Source organism: Sus scrofa, chromosome 7, assembly GCF_054392235.1.
Source record: "Sus scrofa isolate SSC_HxYL_T2T_F1_AM1 chromosome 7, Sscrofa_HxYL_maternal_Yorkshire_Landrace_v2.0, whole genome shotgun sequence".
Lineage (NCBI taxonomy): Eukaryota > Metazoa > Chordata > Mammalia > Artiodactyla > Suidae > Sus > Sus scrofa.
Window position 1 is genome coordinate 63743144 of NC_139389.1, and position 24490 is coordinate 63767633.

General features: G+C 39.3%; 1 protein-coding gene across 1 annotated transcript in view; it reads left to right on the plus strand.

Annotated features, from left to right (window-relative positions):
* TICRR (TOPBP1 interacting checkpoint and replication regulator) overlaps positions 1 to 24490 on the plus strand; it is a 57139-nt gene that overhangs the window by 13741 nt on the left and 18908 nt on the right. Inside the window, exons 6-15 of the mRNA XM_021098959.2 lie at positions 1803 to 1942; positions 3639 to 3857; positions 7306 to 7457; positions 9035 to 9132; positions 10374 to 10467; positions 10562 to 10641; positions 10799 to 11035; positions 12044 to 12137; positions 14196 to 14253; positions 21532 to 21666. Coding sequence (XP_020954618.2) covers positions 1803 to 1942; positions 3639 to 3857; positions 7306 to 7457; positions 9035 to 9132; positions 10374 to 10467; positions 10562 to 10641; positions 10799 to 11035; positions 12044 to 12137; positions 14196 to 14253; positions 21532 to 21666 — 1307 coding nt within the window. The remainder of the gene's footprint in view (positions 1 to 1802; positions 1943 to 3638; positions 3858 to 7305; positions 7458 to 9034; positions 9133 to 10373; positions 10468 to 10561; positions 10642 to 10798; positions 11036 to 12043; positions 12138 to 14195; positions 14254 to 21531; positions 21667 to 24490) is intronic.

Consider the following 24490-nt stretch of genomic DNA (forward strand, 5'->3'; position numbering starts at 1 on the left):
AGTATCCAAATTAGAACAGAGCTCCTAAAAAAGAAAAAGACAAGTAATCCAATAGAAAATCATGTGAAAAATGTGAACAAGCAATTCATATGACAAGATTCAGCAGAGTGGTAACTTAGACACTTGACTGAGGCAAATAGAAACAAAAACCACAACAATGAAAAACCTACATGATTCTCTTTTGTACCTATTAGTTTGTCAGAAATTAGTAAATCTAACAATAGAATGTGGGAAGATGAGAACACCTTATTTTTTTTACTTTTATTTTTGTCTTTTTGTCTTCTTAGGGCCGATTCAGCAGCTTATGGAGGTTCCCAGGCTAGGGGTCTAATCGGAGCTGTGGCCGCTGGCCTACACCACAGCCACAGCAACACAGGATCTGAGCCACGTCTGTGACCTACACCAGAGCTCACATGCAATGCCAGATCCTTAACCCACTGAGTGAGGCCAGGGATTCAACCTGTGTCCTCATGGATGCTAGTTGGGTTTGTTAACCACTGAGCCACGACGGGAACTCCCAAGAACACTTTAGATGATAGAAGTATAAATTGCTACAGCCGTCTTAGAGGATAATATTCCTAGTAAAGCAGAAACCTCACATACTTGACCCTTAGCAATTCTACTTCCAGGTGTCTGCATTGAAGAAATTTTTGCATGAACACAAGGAGAGCTATACTAGAATGTTCATTTCCCATAATAGTAAAAAGTAAAAAGAACTAGCAGACCCTCAACAGGAAAAATGGATAAGCTTATATAGTGTTTAAATATAATGGATACAACTATATAATGATGGATTAACTATACAACAGAATATTATACATAGATTAATAAAATGGAATAAACTAGAGCTATTTATATGCATGTGAAAAATGTGCTGCGTGCAAACAAGATTACCAAAGTATGGTGGTGTAAATTTTACGAAAATTATACAACATGAAATAGCAATTTATGTTGGTTTTGTTACCTATGTATGTCTCTGTAAATAAATCTGGGAATACTTCTGGAAGGGATAGGAGGAGATTGGGTAAAGCTTTCTCTGTGTTTATGATGCTTCATTTCATTAAAAAAAAAATCTGATGCTGATTTGGCAAATTAATAGGGAAAAATAAACTGTCCTTACTGTTAAAGGAAATAGTGGCACCCTTAGGGAGAATTAGTGTGCTTCAGACCTGCTGGTTGTATGAATGGATTCAACTAATGGGACCATAACTTTCTCCTAAGTCAGATGCTATCAAATAATGGAAGATAATGAAATAGCAATAATACATTTTGAAAGTTGTGCTATTTTAGTTACTTCCTCAGTGACTGATTTGTAGCTCTAGGAGGAAAAGCATTTAATGACTTAATCATCTCCCCGCCCTACTTCTTCCCTTTTCATCAATCCCAAATTAGTTGATAGAGTATGAAATCATTATTCAGAAGTCATTCAGGTGCTTCACATCATCTTCTGCTTTAATGTCTGGATATAGGGTAAAAACCTACGGTGAAAGCCCAGGAGTAAACTAGCTGCCATAATTAAACATGTACTCTAGGACATGAAGACTCTTATTAATAAAAGTCAGTACTGTGTGTATTAATACATTAATGGTTTTGAGAATGGGTAGAATTTGCCACTGAATTTGTAAAAATCATAACTGAGAAGAGAGACATATTCCCTCCTGAGAAAAAGTACTTTGAAGGCATCTTCTGGGGACATCCTTTTATTAGCTTTTAAAAGGATAATGAGTTTTGTTGTTTTGTTTGTTTTCATTTTGGCAAATCTGAATTTCTTCTTTATACTAGATATCTTGACTGATTCACAGGTTACTACAGGCTGCCTCGTCTAATAAGGAAGAGTCTTCCAAAACTGAAAGTGAATTGACACGTTGCCTCTCTGAGTTCTACCAGGGAAAGTCTCGTGAGGAATCCACTGGATACAATCAGGAAGACAGCAGAAAGAAAAGTAAGCACATAGAAAGGCTGTTTCTTAAGTCTTTTTTGGCACTATATGTTTTAAAAGATTGATATTCCCTAAAATGAAGTTGAAGGGGTAACTGAGTAAAGAAGGTCAAGTTCTTATATTTCAAATTTGAAAATAATTACAAAAAAAAAAAAAAAAAAAAAAAGGTGGGGGAGAGTTCCCTTTGTGGCTCAGTTGTTAATGAACCTGACTAGGATCCATGAGGACACGGGTTCAATGCTGGCCTTGATCAGTGGGTTAAGGATCCAGCGTTGCTGTGAGCTGTGATGTAGGTTGCAGGCATGGCTCAGATCCTGCATTTGCTGTGGCTGTGGCATAGGCTGGCAGCTGTAGCTTCAATTCGACCCCTAGTTTGGAACTTCCATTTGCTGTGGGTAAGGCCCTAAAAAGCAAAAAAGAAAAAAAAGAAACTGTGGCTTGGATCTGATCCTTGGCTCAAGAATTCCATATACCATAGGGATACCAAAAAAGGAAAAGAAAAATATTTTTAAAAATATAAAAAAGATAATTACACTAGTTCAATAGTGATTTAAAATCACTCACAATCCTGTCTTCTAAATGAATAAACTATTTCCATTTTTAGTTATAACAGAAATTTAAATAATTTTGTATGCCATTTTGTTTATCTGCTACCTTGATATTTTTGGTTACGATTCTATCTCATTGCTTAACAAAATTTTCAGATTTCTTTCTTTTCTTTTTTATTTTTTCCTTTTTGTTAGGGCCACACTTGTGGCATACAGAAATTCCCAGGTTAGGGGTTGAAGCAGAGCCACAGCCACCGGCCTATGCCCATCGGCCTATGCCACAGCCACAGCAACGTGGAATCTGAGCCGAGTCTGACCTATACCACAGCTCACGTCAACGCCGGATCCTTAACCCACTGAATGCGGCCAGGGATTAAACTCGCATCCTCATGGATACTAGTTGTGTTCTTAACCTGCTAAGCCACAACGGGAACTCTGCAAATTTCTTATGTTGTTGAACATATAGATTATTTTCAGTTTTTGCCATTATAAATATTATAATATACATCATGTGTATAACTTAGACTTTGAGTGATTTCCTTAGTATTAGTTTCCAGGAACAAGTTACTGTATCAAAGGGTGGGGAAAGGTAGCTCTAGATGTAGACTGATAACTTGCCTTTCGAAAGAGATTCATCACAACTCTGTAACTAATCGGTAACACCAGCATGAGTCTGTTTGTCATTAGATGTAAAAATCATCTAATCACATTGAGATATTTAGTTGCTAAACTTAAGTCAAAAGAAGAGCTCTGAAATAGCAACAACAACAACAAAAGACAAAAAGACAAAAGACAAAAAAAAAAAAAAAAAAAAAAAGAAGAGCTCTTTTGGAGTTTCTGTTGTGGCTTCGCAGATTACAAACACAACTAGTATCCATGAGGATGTGGGTTCGATCCCTGGCCTCCCTCAGTGAGTTAAGGATCCAGTGTTGTGGTGAGCTGGGGTGTAGGTTGCAAATGTGGCTTGGATTCTGCGTTACTGTGGCTGTGGTGTAGGCCAGTAGCTGAAGCTCCAATTCAACCCCTAGCCTGGGAACTTCCATATGCTGCAGGTGCGGCCATTAAAAAAAAGAAAAAAAAAAAAAGTAGTTCTTGATTCCACAGAAGTAAAATTTATTTATTTATTTTTCCCCATGTTGTCGTTTTGGTAGGAGGTGTCCCTCGTACTCCAGTGAGACAGAAGATGAATACCATGTGCCGTTCCTTAAAGATGCTGAACGTTGCAAGACTGAATGTAAAGGCTCAGAAATTACATCCAGATGGCAGTCCGGACACAGCTGGGGAGAAGGGAATCCAAAAGATAGCCAGTGGAAGAACAACAGATAAATTTGAAAACAGAGGAAGAACACTAAGAAGTTCTAAACCTAAAGGTATTCCTCAATTCCATTGCACTCCGTTATCTAAATTCACGTTTACTTTCATATTTTAAAGTTTTAATGACAGCCCTCACTTACTGAACATTTGTTGAGTATCTGCTACATGTCCACAGGTGTGTTATGGGGAGTAAGTAAATAATTTAATTTACTCTCCTTAGAATTCTGATCCAGGAGTTCCCATTGTGATTCAGTGGTTAACGAACCTGGCTAGCATCCATGAGGATGCATGTGTGATCCCTGGCCTCGCGCAGTGGGTTAAGGATCTGGTGTTGCCATGAGCTCTGGTTTAGGTTACAGATGCAGCTCAGATCCCGTGCTGTAGGCCAGCGGCTATGGCTTTGATTTGACCCCTAGCCTGGGAACCTCCATGTGCTGTGGGTGCAGCACTAAAAAAAAAAAAAAGATATCTGATCCAGCTACAAAGAATAATAACGAACATATATATATATACACACACACACATAAATACATACATACACACAATGAACTGATAAATTTATAAGAGAGCCAAGAGTCTACAACAGAAAATACTTAGTCATTTTGGAAGTAAAGACATACTAGGAATTGAGAAAAGGAAAGTTAGTCTTGGGCAAGAACAGGCTAAGAAGGCTTCTAAGGAGCCACTGGAGCCCAGGTTAGATTTCGAGCAGTATAGATGGCAAAAAGTGTGTGCTAGATGAATGATTAGCATAAGCAAAATCACAAAAAAGAGCTGTGGCTTGGCCATAGCACAAGTGGTTAAAGAAGATTTATACATTTGTGAATAAGGAGAGAGGGGAGAAAGATTCATGAATAATCTAGGGTTAGATTACTGAGGTCTTTCAAAGTTGGGCAAAAGAATTTAGTCCAATACCTTTTGTTTTCCTCCCCCACTTTAAAAATGGATTGAATGATAGTATGTTTCCTCGTGGTACTCTCTTCGGTCACACTGACAGTTCTCGTCCTGTGGTGACTGTGATAATAACTTGTGAACTTTGGGCAATGACTGCCTGATAACACCTTTGAGTTCTTTTGAAAATTCTGGAATGAAAGTTTTCTGCATCTTTAAACATGTACCTCTTGTGGAATGCCAAATCATAGATGAGAATCGGTTTGAACAGACTGTCTCTGAGCTAGTAAGGTATTCAGGAAAGGGGATGATTCATTCAAGGGAGAGCAGAATGAACAGCAATGCAAGGCAGTGTGGGGTAACAGAGTTTCTGGACTAGAACTTTGCCAGAAATAGACTTGCACAACAGAAATAAATTGATGTTTGGAAACAGTGCCCAAACAGTTCAATAGAACAAGGATAGTTTTTTCAACAAATGGTGCTGGAACAACTGGATATCATTATGGAAAAAATGAACTTGGCCTTACCTCTTAATAATATTTTGAATTTCTCTCTCTCTCTCTCTCTCTTTTTTTTTTTTTTTGTCATTTCTAGGGCTTCACTCTCAGCATATGGAGGTTCCCAGGCTAGGGGTCTAGTTGGAGCTGTAGCCACCAGCTTACACCATAGCTCACGGCAACGCCAGATCCTTAACCCACTGAGCAAGACAAGGGATTGAACCCGCAACCTCATGGTTCCTAGTCAGATTCATTTCTGCTGTGCCACAAGAGGAACTCCAATTTTTCTTTAAAAAGATAATTTGTCTATAAATTTTCCTTTTATATAAATTTAACTGCATTATGTGTTTGCTCTATGTTCTGTGTTCACTGAGACTTAGTTCTGAATATTCTGACATCAATAATATAAGGAAGTGTTTTATTTTTGTAATTAGCTTTTGATGTTTTAAGACTGTGTGCAGACAGTGTGTTTTATGATACTGAATCTTTAATACTTGATGAAACTTAGTGGTCTAATAATGTCAAGTTTTGTTAATACTCTATGTGTATTTGAAAATAGTATATATTCTCTCATTTTAGGGTATTTGATTCTATACATATCCATGTTATTAATATTTGGATATTCAACCTTCTCATTAATTTTTTTCTATCTCTTTTAACTATAACTGAGATCATCATGTTACAGTCTTTCACCATGTAGATTTGTCCAAGTTTCCTTGCAGTTCTGCATTTTTTGCATCATACATTTTGAGGCTTTCTTTTTAGGTCCATACAAAATCATTATATCTTCCATGTGACTATGTCTTTTGTAATTACTCCCTTTATTTATTTCTAATAACTTTATGCCATGAAGTGTATTAATAATGTAGCTATACTACCTATCTTTTGGTCAGCGCTTGCCTCAGTATTTTTACCTACTCCTTTATTTCTTTGTCATGTGTTTCGGGTATATCTTTTTTTCTTTTTTTTTTTAAGGGCAGAACCTGCGGCATGTGAAAGTTCCCAGGCCTAGGGGTCGAATTCAAGCTGTGTCTGTAACCTATACCACAGGTCAGGGTGATGCTGGATCCTTAATCCACTAAGCGAGGCCAGGGAACCTGCATCCTCATGGTACTAGTCAGGTTCGTTACTACTGAGCCACATTGGGAACTCCTGGGTATATCTTTTATAAACAGCATAATTCTTTTTTTTTTTTTTTTTTTTTGTCTTTTTGCCTCTTCTTAGGCTGCTCCCAAGGCACATGGAGGTTTCCAGGCTAGGTATCTAATTGGAGCTGTAGCCACTGGTCTACGCCAGAGCCACAGCAACGCTGGATCCCCAACCCACTGAGCAAGGTCGGGGATCAAACCCGAAACCTCATGGTTCCTAGTCGGATTCATTAACCACTGCGCCACGACAGGAACTCCTAAACAGCATAATTCTTTAAAAAATTCTGATAATTTCTACCTTTTAACCAGCAAGTGTATTTGTAAAATAAATATTTAAAATTAGGATTACTGATAAGCTAGGGTGTATTTAAGTGGCTTATTTTGTGCTTTCTATTTTTTTTTCCTTTCTAGCAGGCTATGTCATTAATCAAGAGTGTTTTTTGTTTTTTGTTTTTTGCCATTCCTGTGGCATATGGAAGTTCCCAGGGCAGGGAATGAACGAACCCCTGCCACAGCAGCAACCTAAGCCACTGCAGTGACAACACCAGATCCTTAACCTACTGCACCATAGGAGAACTCCTAATCAAGTGTTTTTTATGCATCTTTTTCCTTTCCACTAGGTTTGAAGGTCATATGGTTTGTTTCCCTTTACTGGTTACCCTTAAATTTATAACATGTACACTTGATTTGAAAACCCTTAAAATTAATCACTATTTCTGAAAATTTTCAGGCTTGGTATTTTTAACATTTTGGACCAGATTAATTCTATAAACTATAGGATGTTTAGAAGCATCCCTGGCCTCCACTCATTAGATTCCAGTAGCACCCTCTGCCTCCCCACCAGTCACAGCCATCCAGATATAGCCAGATGTCCCCTGGGCAGCAAAACTTCCCAATTGATAACACTGGCTTAAACAATACAATGACTTTTGCTGGGTCTGATGATCAAGTTGACTTTTTTCCCACAGGTTTTAAAACTGAGGAGGAGCTACTATCTTACATACATGAAAATTACCAGAAGACTATGGCTACAGGAGAAATCACGTTGTATTCATGTGCTCGGAACATGATCTCAAACATTAAAGCATTCCTAAAGTCCAGAGGCCCCAAGGAATTGGACGTAAGCGAGTCTGGGTATTGTAAATGCAGTGGTTGGTTGCTTGTTGGTGGGTCTGGCTCATGTGTCTTGGCAGTGTATATTACACTTGGCATATTTCAAAAATGATAAGATGCGTGAGAGGGTAGACACAGTTTTAGGTCTTGGAAGGTAGACATGGTAATTATGGCAGAAATCAAGGAAACAGACCAGGTGTGGGTAATTACATTTACTTCTCTTCAAATGAAAGCTCTGTTTTCCTCTGAGCTGCATGTTAGTTTTTGGGGGGTTTTTTTTGTTTGTTTGTTTGTTTTTGTCTTTTTGCCTTTTCTAGGGCCGCTCCCTTGGCATATGGAGGTTCCCAGGCTAGGGGTTGAATTGGAGCCATAGCCACTGGCCTATGCCAAATCCACAGCAATGCGGGATCCAAGCCGTGTCTGCAGCCTACACCACAGCTCAACCCACCGGATCCCCAACCCACTGAGCAAGGCCAGGGATCGAACCCGCTACCTCATGGTTCCTAGTCAGATTCATTAACCACTGCGCCACAACAGGAACTCCTACATGTTAGTTGCATGACTTAAGCCACTGGTTCTTAACCGTGGCTACACTTTAGAGTCATCTGGAACATTTTAAAATGTTGATGTATTTTGCTTAGACTTCTCAATCAATACTTTACCAAATCTTCCTTTTATGAAAGTTCAAATCTGCAGGATTGCTGTATCTATGCCCACTTGCTCTCAAATACTTTTCTACATGTTCTTTCTAAAAGTATAAAAGAAAAATATGGGAGTTTCTGTTGTGGCGCAGCAGAAATGAATCCAACTAGTATCTATGAGGATTCGGATTTAATACCTGGCCTCGCTCAGTGGGTCAGGGATCCAGTGTTGCAGTGAGCTGTGGTGTAGGTTGCAGACATGGCTTGAATCCCCTGTTGCTGCCAGCAGCTGCAACTCCTATTTGACTCCTGGTCTGGTAGCTTCCATATGCCATGGGGGCAGCCCTAAAAGAACAAAACCAAAAAATATTTCACAAATTTTCAGCCAAATGAAAGAAAGGAGATATACTTCCTTTCTTTTTCTTTCTTTCTTTTTTTTTTTTTTTTGGTCTTTCTGCCTTTTCTAGGGCAGCTCCGAGTCATATGGACGTTCCCAGGCTAGGGGTCTAATCAGAGATGTAGCCACCAGCCTACGCCAGAGCCACAGCAACACCAGATCCTTAACCCACTGAGCGAGGTCAGGGATCGAACCCACAACCTCATGGTTCCTAGTCAGATTTGTTAACCACTGAGCCAAGACAGGAACTCCCCATATACTTTCTTTCTTAGGGGATTAGTCAGCTGTAAAGAAATGAGAAATAATGATAATTAGGGAGCTCTGGTTGTGGCTTAGTGGGTTAAGGATCCAACTAGTATCCATGAGGATGTGGGGTTGGATCTGGCATTGCTGTAGCTTTGGCAAAGGCCTGCAGCTGCAGCTTCGATTTGACCCCCTAGCCCAGACACTTCCATATGCCATAGGTGTGGCCCTTAAAAGAAAAAAAAGAAAGAAAGGAAATAATAAGTATTAATATTCTCCTATGTGATAATTTTGTATTTTCAGATGAATTGCCTACATCAAGTTAGAAACAACCTCTTAAAAACTAGCAAAAGTCTTCGACAGAATGTAGGAAAACTGGATAAAGAGGACAAAGTCAGAGAGTAAGTACTTATCTTTTATTTTAAAAAAAGAACTTTAAAACAAAGCTCCCAAGATTTGCTCACATCACTTTAATTTTTTAAAAAATTTTTAGGGAGTTCCCGTCGTGGCGCAGTGGTTAACGAATCCGACTAGGAACCGTGAGGTTGCGGGTTCGGTCCCTGCCCTTGCTCAGTGGGCTAACGATCCGGCGTTGCCGTGAACTGTGGTGTAGGTTGCAGACTCGGCTCGGATCCCGAGTTGCTGTGGCTCTGGCGTAGGCTAGTGGCTGCGGCTCCGATTAGACCCCTAGCCTGGGAGCCTCCATATGCCGCGGGAGCGGCCCAAGAAATAGCAACAATAACAACAAAAAGCCAAAAAAAAAAAAAAAAAAAATTTTTTTTTAATTCTTTTTCATCATGGTTTTTTACAGGACATTGAATATAGTTCCCTGTGCTGTGCAGCAGGACCTTGTTGTTTATTTTATATATGGTAGTTTGTATCTGCTAATCCCAAACTGGTAATTTATCCCTCCCTCGCTCCCTTTCCTTTGGTAACCCTAAGTTTGTTTTTTTGTCTGTTTGTCTTTTTAATGTCTGTGAGTCTGTTTCTGTTTTGTTAAGTAGTTCATTTGTATCATATTTTAAATTCCACATACAAGTGATGTGACATTCATCTTTTTCTTTCTAACTTTCTTCACTTAGTATGGTAATCTCCAGGTCCATCCATGTTGCTGCAAATGGCATTATTTCATCCTTTTTTGTGGCAGGTTATGATGTATTAGTTTAAGTTTATTGCCAGTTACTCAGAGAAGCTTTCATAGCCGATTCTTTATGGTGCTCTAGCATGAATTTACCTAATAACCATATCATTATTTATAAAGCAATGACTCTTCTTTTTGGTTGTTCTTTTTCTTTCTTTTTTTTAAGGGTCGCACCCACAGCATATGGAAGTTCCCAGGCTAGGGGATTAAATTAGAGCTGCAGCTGCTGGCCTTCACCACAGCCACAGCAATGTGGAATCTGAGCCACATCGGAGAACTACACCACAGCTCATAGCAACACCAGATCCTTAACCCACTGAGCAAGGCCAGGGATCGAACCCACATCCTTGGGGATACTAGTCAGGTTTGTAACCCACTGAGTCACAATGGGAACTCCCAGTTGTTGTTTCTTATATAAACTGATCTACAGATGAGGAAGGAACTTTGATTTTAGTTAAGTGACACTCAAAGTAACTTCACCAGGTATTTTTTTCTCTCAAGATGCCAGCTTCAGGTATTTCTTCGTTTGGAGCTGTGTCTGCAGTGCCCTTCAATACATGAAAGTATAGATGACATGGAGCAGGTAGTGGAGGAGGCAAGTATGCTGCTTAGCGCCACTGGGGATTTGCTATAGATGCTTTCAGCTTCCCTGCAGAGGCCATGTGGTAATTTTCTACAATCTCCTTCAGATGACAGATTTGCTGCGCATGATGTATTTAACTGAAGATTCGGCATACCTAGCAAAGTTTTTGGAAGAAATTTTGGGATTGTAAGTTTGATGACTACTAATTTAAATTTAAAATTGTATTTACCAAGAACTCTGTGGGGTATTAGAATTGTGAAGACTGTTTTTCCCGCTGAGGGAGGGAGGTGTGGAGAGAGTGGAAAGGTGAGTCTCTTCCACACTTGACCAGTCTCTTCCACAGGTATAGTGACTCAATCCCAGAGACACTTGGAAAGCTTTACAACAGCCTGGGATTTGTGATTCCTCAGAAGCTGGCTGGTGTCCTTCCTACAGATTTTTTCAGTGATGACTCCATGACTCAGGAGAGCAAATCACCCCTTTCTGTGCCTCTTATGTCAAGTGCTCATAGATCAGTGTCAGGTGGCACTGAATCAGACCAACTGGAAGAGCTTCGTACCAGGTCAGCTAAGAAGAGAAGGTAGGCTCTCAAAGAAGTAAAGGAATTACTTGCATTGTTATGGTTCTGGGGTAGGGCACATTTAAGCTTTAATTCAGTTGTTGGTTGTCTTTGTAATTTATTGAATGAATAGTTGCCCTTATGTCTGAATCACAGAACCCAATTATTGGAGTCCCTTACAAGGATCACCTGATACCCTCTATATTATCCGGGGAACATATAGTATGTATTATGTAGTCCGAAGCCCCCTTAATTGCCCACGTGGGGTCTCCAGAACTAGGAGCTTTCCATGAGATAGGCTGAAGGGTTTTTTTAAGTTTCTTTTCTTTTCTTTTTTTTTTTTTATTCTTATAGTCACACCAATAACATGGAAGTTCCCAAGCCAGGAATTTATTGAGTCCCAGCTGCAACCTACTGCAGCTGTGGCAATACTGGATCCTGTTAACCCACTGCACTGGGTCAGGGATCAAACCCATGCCTCTGCAGCCACCCAAGGTGCTGTACTCAGATTCTTAACCCACTATGCCAATGGGAGGAACTCCTGATTTTTTTATATTTTCCATGATGCTTTTCATTGTCCAGAACTCGTTAAATTAATAGTAGTTACTTTTAGAGATTCTGGGGTTGACTTGTTTTGTTGTAAGTTCAGGCTAACCTCAACATAACTTTTATTTTAAGTGTTTCTTTTAAACTCCGATTCCTTTTTTTTGCTTTTTGCTTTTTAGGGTTGCACCTGCAGCATGTGGAGGTTCCCAGGCCAGGGGTCAAATCAAGAGCTGCACTCCCAGCCTGCACCCCTGCCACAACAATACCAGGTCTGAGCTGCATCTGTGACCTACACTGCAGCTCATGGTAATGCCGGATCCTTAACCCACCGAGTGGGGCAAGAGATCTGAACCGGCATCCTCAGGGATACCAGTTGGGTTCATTACCACTGAGCCACAACAGGAGCTCCTAGTTCCATTCTAATCTGACTAGTTATAACCTCTATTAAGTATATATCAACTATTTCTTTTCTGGTTTTGAAAGGAAAAATGCAATAAGACATAAAAGCATTGCAGAAGTTTCACAAAATCTTCGACAAATTGAAATTCCCAAAGTGTCCAAGAGAGCTACAAAAAACGTAAGTCATTTCCAGGAGGTAAGAAATGGTACCACTGGAGTTCTTCAGGCATGAGTTGATATAATAAATAATAGAAGAAAGCGTCTTCACGTTTAAGAAATGAATGTTGAAGCATACAGAAATTGTGTTGTTTTTATTTAGGGCTGCACCCAAGGTGTGTGAAAGTTCCCAGGCTAGGGATCTAGTTGGAGCTCTAGCTGCTGGCCTACGCCACAGGCACAACACCATCAGATCTGAGCCACGTCTGCGACCTATTCCACAGTACACGGTATCACTGAATCCCTGACCCACTGGTCAAGGCCAGGGATTGAACCCAAATCATCATGGATACTAGTCAGATTAGTTTCCACTGTGCCACAATGGGAAATCCCAGAAATTAAATATTTTTATGAAGGTGTCTACAAGTATAATCTAAGAAGTAAAGAAACATAAATTTGTTAAAGAATAATCATTTAACCCAAAGTGTGACCAAAGTGTGACAGAGGTAATATTTTAAAATAAAATGATCATTGTACAACCATAAATTAATAAATTCATTGAGTAATAAAAAAATTAAAACAATAAAATTAGTAAAAGTTAGGAAAGAAGAATAAGTTAATTCAAAATCGTTAATGTTTTTGAGAAACTCATGAAATAATAACATAAGAGGCCACTGAGAAATAACATACAATCATAACAGGACTTTATGTACCAGAAAGCACTTTTCAGTACATATTTTACTTCAGTAACAAGTTTAAAAAAAAAAAAAACAAAACACAAATCCTCTCATGAAGCCAGCCAGGTGGTAATTATTTTTCTGTGGCAGTAGATGTTAGGACTGGATTGCAAAAAAAAAAAAAAGCCAGCTGGAGTCTGTTTACTAAGTATAATCAATGTTTTACTAAGGGAAGAAGAGACACAAAGAATGCTCAATGCAAACGTTTCAATAACTTTTGAACTGCATGAATTATGAGAAGAGTTAAAATTCTCTGAGAACTAGCTTTAGAAGCATTACTCGTTATAGAAGTGCTTTTCTCTGTTTCCAGAGATTTAAAGCTGTCTTTGAGAATTGGAGGTGGGATATCTTTTAAAGAGTGGCATGGGAGTTCCTAATTGTGGCGCAACAGAAACGAATTTGACTAGGAACCATGAGGTTGCAGGTTCGATCCCTGACCTCACTCAGTGGGTTAAGGATCTGGCGTTGCCGTGAGTTGTGGTGTAGGTCGCAGGCACAGCTCAGGTCTGGCGTTGCTGTGGCTGTGGCATAGGCTGGCAGCTGCAGCTCCAATTTGACCCCTAGCCTGGGAACCTCCATTTGCTGTGGGTGTGGCCCTAAAAAGACAAAGGCCAAAAAAAAAAAAAGAGTATTGAAATTGGAGTTCCCATTGTGGCTTAATGGAAATGAACACTAGTATCCATGAGGATGCACGTTCAATCCCTGGCCTTGCTCAGTGGGTTAAGGGTCCGTGTTGCTATGAGCTGTGGTCTAGGTCACAAACAAGGCTCAGATTTGATGTTGCTATGGCTGTGGTGTAGGGTAGCTACAGCTCTGATTCAACCACTAGCCTGGGAACTTTTATATTGCTGTACCTGTGGCTTTAAAAATTAAAATTGAAATTATATAAAGTCAAATGTTAGTGCTTCTTCACCATCCATTCTTCAGAAGTAATCACTGACAACAGTTTGTTATGATATTCCCAGGCCCTATTTTTGTGCATTTTATAGCTATTTCTGTTATGTAGTCTTACAGGTGGAATTGCAAGGGTCAAAGGGTTTCATGTGGAATTTTTATTTATTTTTTTCTCTATGGAAGTTCCTGGGCTAGGGTTAAATCAGAGCTGCAGCTGCTGGCCTAGGCCACAACCACAGCAATGTGGGATCCAAGCTATATCTGTCCTGCACCATAGCTCGCAGCAATGCCAGATCCTTAACCTATTAAGCATGGCCAGGGATCAAGCCCAAATCCTCATGGATACTAGACAGGTTCTTAACATGCTGAGCCACAATGAGAACACTTTATTCTTATATTTTAAATGAATTCCTATTTAAATTTTCTGACTGGATTTTCTCATCTTTTAGGAGAATTCTCAGCCTAGTCTTCAGCAGCCTCCACTCCCAGTGAAAGAAACTGTACAAGGTATTCTTTGTTTCCTCGTTGTACACAATGACAATTTTATTTATTTTTTACTTTTTAGGGCCTCATGTGTAGCACATGGAAGTTCTCAGGCTCTCAGGGTCGAATCGGAGCTGCAGCTGCCGGCCTTCACCACAGCCACAGCAACCCTAGATCTGAACCATGTCTGCAACATACACCACAGCTCACGGCAACGCAGGACCCTTAACCCACTGAACGAGGCCAGGGATCGAACCCACATCCTCATGGATAGTAGTCAGTTTCCATGACTAGTACTGCTGAGCCATGACACATGTATTTTTATTGCATTTGTTTAAGCAGTTGCATATAGTTAGAAACTAGTTTTATATAATTGATGGTTAATGAAATATGTTCAAATGCCATGTGCTAAGGGATTGAGATGTTCACATGGTCTCAAAATACTGCATTTTGCAAAATAACTGGCCTGAAATATGTTTTTTAAATTCATTAACATGAAAGCCAAAAAAGAAAATAGGCAGCAGAACTGGTTTAGATGAAAAGGGTTTAAGTGTGACATAAATACACTACATGATCCCTGCTCGGATCTTAAATTTAGAGGAAGAAAAGCTATAAAAAATGTTATTGAGATAAGAGAAATTCAGAGGCGTATTAGATAATATGCCCTTGTTCTTTGAAGATTCAAACTGAAATACAGGAACCTGAAAAGTTGTGATGTCTGCACCTTACCTCTGGCATCCAGGGTAAGCAGTTATGTAAATGAAGAGAGAGGAGGAGGGGAAGAAAACAGATGTGACAGTTGGTAAAGTTTAGTGGCGACTCTTTATTGTCCTTTGAAATTTTCTATAGATATTAAACCTTTTCCAAAACTTGGGAAAAACAAAAAGTAATAAATTTCAAATTTGGCTGTCAGGTCATGTTTCATACAATGCCCAAGGCAGGTAACAGGCTTTTCCAATGGAGCTAGAAAAACATTTTTTGAAACTTTGGTGTGCATTATTGGTGTCCTTAATGTTTATGTCATTGATGGGTAAAGGGCTTCTTCCATTTTGTGGATCCTGGTTTATTTGTGTGTGTGTGTGTGTGTGTTAATCGAGGTGTGTGATTTACAATGTTATGTAAATTACGGCCACACAGCAAAGTGATCCAGTTATACACACACACACACACACACACACACACACACACACACACACACACACACATATATATATTCTTTTTTAAAATATGTTTTTCCATTATAGTTTATCATAGGATATTGAATATAGTTCCCTGTGCCGTGCAGTAGGACCTCATTGTTTATCCATTCTACATTTGCTAACCCCAACCTCCTACCCCACCTCTCCCACAACCTCCTCCCCGCTGGCAACCACAAATCTGTTCTCTTTGTCCGTTTCCGTTTTGTAGATGCAGATACATTTGTGTCATATTTTTCTGTGTATGTGTTTAATTCAGATTTTATTGCTTTTTAGTGGTGTCTTTGTCTAGTTTTGGTATCAGTATATTTGATTTTTACCTAAGTGACTTGCTCTTTAAAGAATTTTTTTACCCTTGCTAAATTTTTGAATATCCTCCACTCAACCATCCTGCTAGATTGCCGAGTATTTCTTGACTCTTCAGCTATTACTTTGAGTCTAGATGGCTGCAACTCTCATGCTCTGGAGTTAGGAAGAGGATTTAAAATACAGTAGTTGCCCCTTATCCATGGAGAGGGGTGTGGTATGTTCCAGTACCCCCAGTGGATGCCTAAAAACTGCAGATAGTACTGAACCCTATATATACTGTTTTTTTTTTTTTCTATACATACATATCTGTGATAAAGTTTAATTTATAAATTAGGCACAGTAAGAATTATCAATACTTAATAATAAAATAGAAAAATTATATCGATATAATAAAAGTTATGTGAATGTGATCTCTCTCTCTTTCTCTCTCTCAAAATATCTTGTACAAATTTAATGCCTTTTCCATCATTTTTTTTTTCCCCTGTCCTTTTAGGTCTGCACCCATGGCATATGGAAGTTTCCAGGCTATGGGTTGAATCAGAGCTGCAGCTGCCAGCCTACACCACAGCCACAGCAACACCAGATCTTAGCCGCATCTGCAACCTACACCACAGCTCATGGCAACACAGGATCCTTAATCCACTGAGCAAGGCCAGGGATGGAACCTGCACCCTCATGATTACTAGTCAGATTCATTTTTGCTGAGCCACGTCAGGAACTCCTTTTCCATCTTAAATAAGCACTTCTCATGCACCATGGCCATAATTTTTTCAGTTTGAGGTGAGACAAAAACTAGCATGAATCTTTCCTTTTTTAAAAAAATTTTTTAAAAAATTATAGTTGATTTACAATGTTGTGCCAATTTCTGCTATGTAACAAAGTGACCCAGTCATACATATGTATACTTTCCCTTCCTTATATTATCTTCCATCTTGTTCTATCCCAATATCCATTCTAAGGGTAATAGTTTGCATCTACTAACCCCGAGCTCCCTGTCCATCCTTCCCCACTTCCCTTGGCAACCACATGTTTGTTCTCTGTCTGTGAGTCTGTTTCTGTTGTGTAGATAGGTTCATTTGTGCTATATTTTAGATTCCAAACATATAAGTGATATCATATGGTGTTTGTCTTTCTCTTTCTTTTTTTTTTTTTTTTTTTTGTCTTTTGTCTTTTTTGTTGTTGCTGTTGTTGTTGTTGCTATTTCTTGGGCCGCTCCTTCGGCATATGGAGGTTCCCAGGCTAGGGGTTGAATCGGAGCTGTAGCCACCGGCCTACGCCAGAGCCACAGCAACGCGGGATCCGAGCCGCGTCTGCAACCTACACCACAGCTCAAGGCAACGCCGGATCGTTAACCCACTGAGCAAGGGCAGGGACCGAACCGGCAACCTCATGGTTCCTAGTCGGATTCGTTAACCACTGCGCCACGACGGGAACTCCTGTCTTTCTCTTTCTGACTTACTTCACTTAGTATGATAAGCTCTAAGTCCTCCCATGTTGCTGCAAATGGCATCATTTTCGTTTTTTATGGCTGAGTAGTATTCCATTGTGTATATATACCACATATTCCTAATCCAGTCATCTGTTGATGGACATTTAGCTTGTTTCCATGTCTTGGCTATTGTGAATAGTGCTGCAGTGAACATAGGGGTGCATGTATTTTCTTTGAATTATAGTTTTGTCTGGATATATGCTCAGGAGTGGGATTGGTGGATCGTACGGTGGTTCTATATTCTGTTTTCTGAGGAACCTCCATACCATTCTCCATAGTTATTGCATCGATTTACATTCCCACCAATAGTGTAGGAGGGGAGTTCCCATCGTGGCTCAGTGGTAACCAACCTGACTAGTATCCATGAGGATATGGGTTTAATCCCTGGCCTCACTCAGTGGGGTAAGGATTCAGTGTTGGCATGAGCTGTGGTGTAGGTCGCAGATACAGCTCAGATCCTGCATGGCTGTGGTTGTGGGGGTAGGCCAGCAGCTGTAGGTCCGAGTCGACCCCTAGCCTGGGAACTTCCATATGCTGTGGGTTCAGCTCTAAAAAGAAAAAAAAAAAAGTGTAGGGCAGGGTTTCCTTTTCTCCACACTCTCCAGCATTTGTTATTTGCAGACTTTTAATTACGGCTATTCTGACTGGTGTGAGGTGGTACCTCATTGTAGTTTCGATTTGCTTTTCTCTAATAATTAGTGATGTTGAGCATTTTTTCATGTGCCTGTTGGCCATCTGTATATCTTCTTTGGAGAAATGTCTATTTTGGTCTTCCCATTTTTCAGTTGGGTTGTTTGTTTGCTTTGAGTTATGAGTTGTTAGTATGTTTTGGAGATTAAGCCTTCATCAGTTGGATTGTTTGCAACTGTTTTCTCCCATTCTGTAGGTTGTCTTTTCACTTTTTTAATGGTTTCCTTTGCTGTGCAAAAGCTTGTAAGTTTGGTTAGATCCCTTTGGTTTATTTTTGGTTTGGTTCCTTTGTCTTAGGAGACTAACCTAAGAAAACATTTGTATGGTTTATGTCAGAGAATGCTTTGCCTAAGTTCTCTTCTAGTTTTATGGTGTCATGTCTTATGTTTAAGTCTTTAAGCCATTTTGAGTTGTTGGTTTTTTTGTTTTTTTGTTTTTTTGGTGCATGGTGTGAGGGTGTGTTCCAGTTTCATTGATTTTCATGTAGCTGTCCAGGTTTTCCGAGCACCACTTGGTAAAGAGACTGTCTTTTTCCCATTTTATATTCTTGCCTCTTGTTGAACATCAATTGACTGTAGGTGTCTGGGTTTATTTCTGGGCTCTCTTTTTGGTTCCATTTATCTGCATGTCTGTTTTTGTACCAGTAACCAAACTGTCTTGATTAATGTAGCTTTGTAATATTGTCCGGGAGAGTTATGCCTCCTCCTTGGTTTTTTCCCTCAGGATTACTTTGGCAATTCTGGGTCTTTTATGGTTCCATACAAATTTTTGGATTATTCGTTCTAGTTCTGTGAAGAATGTCATGGGTAATTTGATAGGGATCACTTTAAATCTGCACATTGCTTGGGGTAGTATGACCATTTTAACAATATTAATTCTTCCAATCCAGGAACATGGGATATCTTTCCATTTCTTTGAATCCTCTTTAATTTCCTTGATTAATGTTTTATAGTTCTCAGTGTGTAAGTCTTTCACTCCTCGGTCAGGTTTATTCCTAAGTATTTTATTTTTGGGGGTGTGATTTTAAAAGGTACTTTTTAATATTCTTTTTCTAATATTTTATTGCTAGTATACAGGAGTGAAACCGATTTCTGAATGTTAATCTTGTATCCTACTACTTTGCTGAATTCGTTGACCAGATCAAGTAGTTTTTGTGCGGAGTCTTTAGGGTTTTCTATATATAGTATCACGTCATCTGCATGAAGTGACAATTTTGCCTCTCTCTTCCAATTTGGATACCATGTATTTATGTGCTTATTTATTTTCTGATTGTTGTGGCTAGGACTTCAAATAAAAGTGGTGAGAGTAGGAGTTCCCATCGTGGTGCAGTGGAAACAAATCTGACAAGGAACCATGAAGTTGCAGGTTCGATCCCTGGCCTCACTTAGTGGGTTAAGGATCTAACATTGCCATGAGCTGTGGTGTAGGTTGCAGAAGCAGCTCAGATCTGGCGTGGCTATGGCATAGACTGGCAGCTACAGTTCTGATTAGACCCCTAGTGTGGGAACCTCCATATGCCACGGGTGCGGCCCTAAAAAAAAAAAAAAAAAAGACAAAGAAAACAAAAAGTGGCGAGAGTAGGCATCCTTGTCTTGTTCCAGATTTTAGCAGGAAGGCTTTCAGCTTTTCTCCGTTGAGTATTGGCTGTAAATGGCTTTTATTGTGTTGAGCTATGTTTCCTCTCTCCCCACTTTGGCTAAGCGTTTTTATCATGAATGGATGTTAGATTTTGTCACATGCTTTTTCTGCATCTATTGAGATGATTACGTGGTTTTAGACTTTTATTAGCGTGGTGTATTACATTGATTGATTTGCGCATGTTGAACCATCCTTGTGAACTTGGAATGAATCCCACTTTGTCATGATGTATTACCTTTTTTTTTTTTTTTTTTAATGTGTTGTTTGATTCAGTTGGCTTAAATTTTGTTTAGAATTTTTGCATCTATATCCATCAAAGGTAATGGCCTGTAATTTTCTTTTTGGTACTATCTTTAGTTTTGGTTTTAGGGTGATGGCAGCTTCATAGAATGTCTTTGGAAAAGTTTAAGAAGAATGGGTATGTTTGTGTTTTTGGTAGAATTTTCCTGTGAAGCCATCTGGTCCTGTACTTATGTTTGTAGGCAGTGTTTTTAATTACATATTCAATTTCATTTCTAGTCTCTCTATTCAAATTATCTGTTTCTTCTTGATTCAGTTTTGGTGGGCTGTATGTTTCTAGAAAGCTGTCCATTTCTTCTAGGTCGTCAAATTTGTTGGCATATAATTGTTCATGGTATTCTTTCATGGTCTGGGTTTTGTTTTGTTTTTTAATGTGTTTTATTTTTTCAGTCATGTCTGCAGCACATGGAAGTACTAGGCAAGGGGTTGAACCCATGCCACAATAGCAACCCAAGCTTCTGCCATGATGCCGGGTTCTTAATTCACTGTCACAAGAGAACCTCCAAGTTTTCCTTTTTCACTATTTCATAGATAGGTTTGTTCTTACCACAAATCTTAGCAACCCCAGCACTCATTTTTTTGTTTTTGTTTTTGCATAAGTTGCAAAACCTTTCATTTAAAGAAAGCACTTTAAGATTCTTCAGCATATCCAAGTTGTCAGCATCACTCTTTTTTGGGCTTTGGGGCCTAAGAGGTATTTAAGTAAATACTAAGCACAGTACTGCTGTACTGTGACAGGCCATCTGATAACACAGATGGTTACTTATTGACCAATGGGCAGGATAGGCTGGATAAGGGAATGGTTCGTGTTTCTGATGGGACTGAGCAGCATGGTGTGAGATTTCATCACACTACTCAGAAAGGCACACATTTGAAACTATGAAGGGTTTATTTCTGGGACTTTTCATTTAATGTTTTCAGACCATGGTTGACTACGGGTAACTAAAACTGTGAAAAGTAAAACCACAGATGGGGGAGACTACTATAACTCAGCAAATTAGTAAAATAAAAAAAGAAAAGTGAAATTTCTGGAATTGAAAAGCAGTTTCTCTACTTGAGGCTAAATACAAAGAAGCAAAAAGGCCCAATGTGAGAAAAATCATCCTAACACTGGGATATGTTAAAATGACCATTGGGAGTTCCTGTTGTGGCACAAGGGAAATGAATCTGACTAGGATCCATGAAGATGCAGGTTCAATCCCTGGCCTTGCTCAGTGGGTTAAGGATCTGGTGTTGCCTCGAGCTGTGGTGTAGGTTGCAGACGTGGCTTGGATCCCATGTTATTGTAGTTGTGGCGTAGGCCAATGGCTACAGCTCTGATTTGACCCCTAGCCTGGGAACCTCCATGTGCTACGGGTGCGGCCCTAAAAAAAATAAAATAAACTGACCATGACTCACATTAGTCAACCTTTTTAAGGATTAGGTCCATTTTACAATGAATAAATCTAATTTAACACAACCCCTTGTGTTACTGAAAGTTTGGGCTTAAATTTGTAAGAGTAAATAGTTTTGATAAACCATGTGAGTGTACTATTTAAGGAAATCCCATTGGTAAATGTGAATATTAACAGTCTATAGCATAGTTTCCCCAAACATATGCTGTTTTGGATATCTTTCTTTTCCCATATATGGCATTTCTTAACGACATTTGACTTTTTTTTTTTTTTTTAATGCTTTAAGAAGTGACCAAAGTTCGAAGAAATCTCTTCAACCAGGAAATGATTTCTCCTTCAAAGAGATCCGTAAAGCGGGGGTTGCCTAGAAGCCATTCTGTGTCAGCTGTGGAAGATCTTGACAACTTCAAAAGGACTAAAGGTACAGCATTTTAGGGTAACTACGAGAAGAGGGTTCGTAAACCCCCCCAAAATCTCCGACTCTGGTGCAGAAGCTCGTTAATCCTCATTTATTTTCCTCTCCACTTGGATGAAGAATTAATTCTGGTCATTTTCAGTCCTCCCTTCCAAATTATCCTTACAGACAAACATCTGTTTTATAAAACCAGTTCAACAGAAATGAAGGATAGTGACTAGTTGTTTTTAGTCTTTTGGTTGGTTGTTTTGTGTTTTTGCTTTGTTCTTTTTTATTCAAGTATCATAAAATCAGCTCTTTTACTGGTCTTCATTATAGTTGCAGAGTTGTGCAGCCTTCATTCCAGAACACTTTCATCGCTCCAGAAAGAAGCTCCACACCTGTTACTAGTCACTCCATTTCTCCCAGTCCTCCCAGCTGTAGGCAACCACCAGGACTTTGTTTGTATAGGCTTGCCTATTACATATATTCCTTTTTTGTCTTTTTTTTTTTTTTTTTTTTGTCTTTTTGCTATTTCTTGGGCTGCTCCCGCGGCATATGGAGGTTCCCAGGCTAGGGGTCGAATCAGAGCTGTAGCTGCTGGCCTACGCCACAGCTACAACAACACGGGATCCAAGCCACATCTGCAACCTACACCACAGCTCACGGCAACGCTGGATCGTTAACCCACTGAGCAAGGGCAGGGACCGAACCCGCAACTTCATGGTTCCTAGTCGGATTCATTAACCACTGCACCACGACGGGAACTCCACATATATTTCTTATAAGCAGAATCATTTTATAAGGGCTTCGTAACTATTTTCTTTCACTTAGCATATTATTTTCAAGGTTTATACATGGCGTGGTATGTCTCAGTACTTCATTTCTTCTATTGCCAATAATATATCACTGTATGGGTAAACTACATTTTATTTATAGGTTCTTCAAGCGGTGGGCATTTAAGTTGTTTAGACTTTTTTTGACTATTGTGAGTGCTGCTGTAATAGTCACATACAAGATTATGTATAGACATGGTTTTAATTCTCAGGCATATACCTAGAAATGAAATGACTGGGTTATGTGGCAATTCTTTGTTTAAATTTTTGAGGAATTAACCAAATTGTTTTCCAAAGTGGCTATGCCATTTTAACATTTCTCACTGACAGTGTATGAGGGTCCTAATTTCTCCACGTCCTCACTACCACCTTCCATTGTCCCTCTTTTTTTAAATTTTTATTTATTTATTTATTAGTCTTTTCTAGGGCTGCACCAGCTGCATATGGAGGTTCCCAGTTTAGGGGTCTAATCGGAGCTGTAGCTGCTGGCCTACACCACAGCCACAGCAACGTGGGATCCAAGCCACGTCTACGACCTACACCATAGCTCATGGCAACGCCAGATCCTTAACCCACTGAGCAAGGCCAGGGATCAAACCTGCAACCTCATGGTTCCTAGTCGGATTCATTAACCACTGAGCCACAACGGGAACTCCTGTCCCTCTTTTCTGATCTTGCTCTTCATAGTGTGTGTGAAGTGGTATTTCATTGTAGTTATGAATTGCATTTACTTGATGAATAATGTTGCTGAGCATCTTTTCATGTGCTTACTGGCCATTTGTATTATCTTCTTTGGAGGAATCTTTGCCCATTGTATTTTATTTATTTATTTTTGTCTTTTGCTGCACCCACAACATATGGAAGTTCCCAGGCTTGGGGTTGAACTGGAGCTGCAGCTACCAGCCTATACCACCACAGCCACAGCAACGCTGGATCCGAGCAACATCTGTAACCTACACCACAGCTCATGGCAATGCTAGGTCCTTAACTCAATAAGCAAGGCCAGGGATCAAACCTGCATCTATTTTTAGTTTTTTGAGCAATCTCCATACTGTTTTCCATAGTGGTTGTGCCAATTTATATTCCCACCAACAGTGTAAGAGGGTTCCCTTTTCTCCACACCTTCTCCAGCATTTATTGTTTGTAGACTTTTTGATGATGGCCAAAGGTGTAAGAGGGTACCTCATAGTAGTTTTGATTTGTATTTCTGTAATAATTAACAATGTCAGCATCTTTTCATGTGTTTTTTGGCCATCAGTATGTTGTCTTTGGAGAAATGTCTATTTAGGTCTTTTGCCCATTTTTCCAATTGAGTGGTTTTTTTGATATTTAGCTGCTGGAGGTGTTTGTATATTTTGGAGATTAATCCCTTGTCAGTCACTTCATTTGCAAATATTTTCTCCCATTCTGTGAGTTATCTTTTTGTTTTGCTTATGGTTTCCTTTGTTTTGCAAAAACTTTTCAGTTTAATTAGGTCTCATTTGTTTATTTTTGGTTTTAATCTTTTGTTTTTACTCTAGGAGGTGGATCTGAGAAATACTGCTGCAGTTTATGTTACAGAGTATCCAGTCTTATATTTAGGTCTTTAATCCATTTTGAGTTTATTTTTGTGTATAGTATTTTGATTTCACTCTTTTGCATATATCTATCCAGTTTTCCCAGCATTACTCACTGAAGAGACTGCCTCTTCTCCATTGTATATTTTTGTCTCCATTGTTGTAGATTAGTTGACCATAGGTGTGTGGGTTTACTTCTGGACTTTCTATCCTGTTCCATTGATCTATATTTATTTGTATCTATATATGTTCTTATTGCCCTTCCGTCAATTGTTTTAGATTTGTTTTTGTTGGTCTTTTTTTCTTCCTTCTCTTCTCTTGTGGTTTGATGGCTATCTTTAGTGTTGTGTTTGGAATGCTTTTTCTTTTTCTTTTGTCTTTTTAGGACCATTACCTGAGGCATAGGAAGTTCCCAGGCTAGGGGTCGAATCCGAGCTACAGCTGCCAGCCTACGCCACA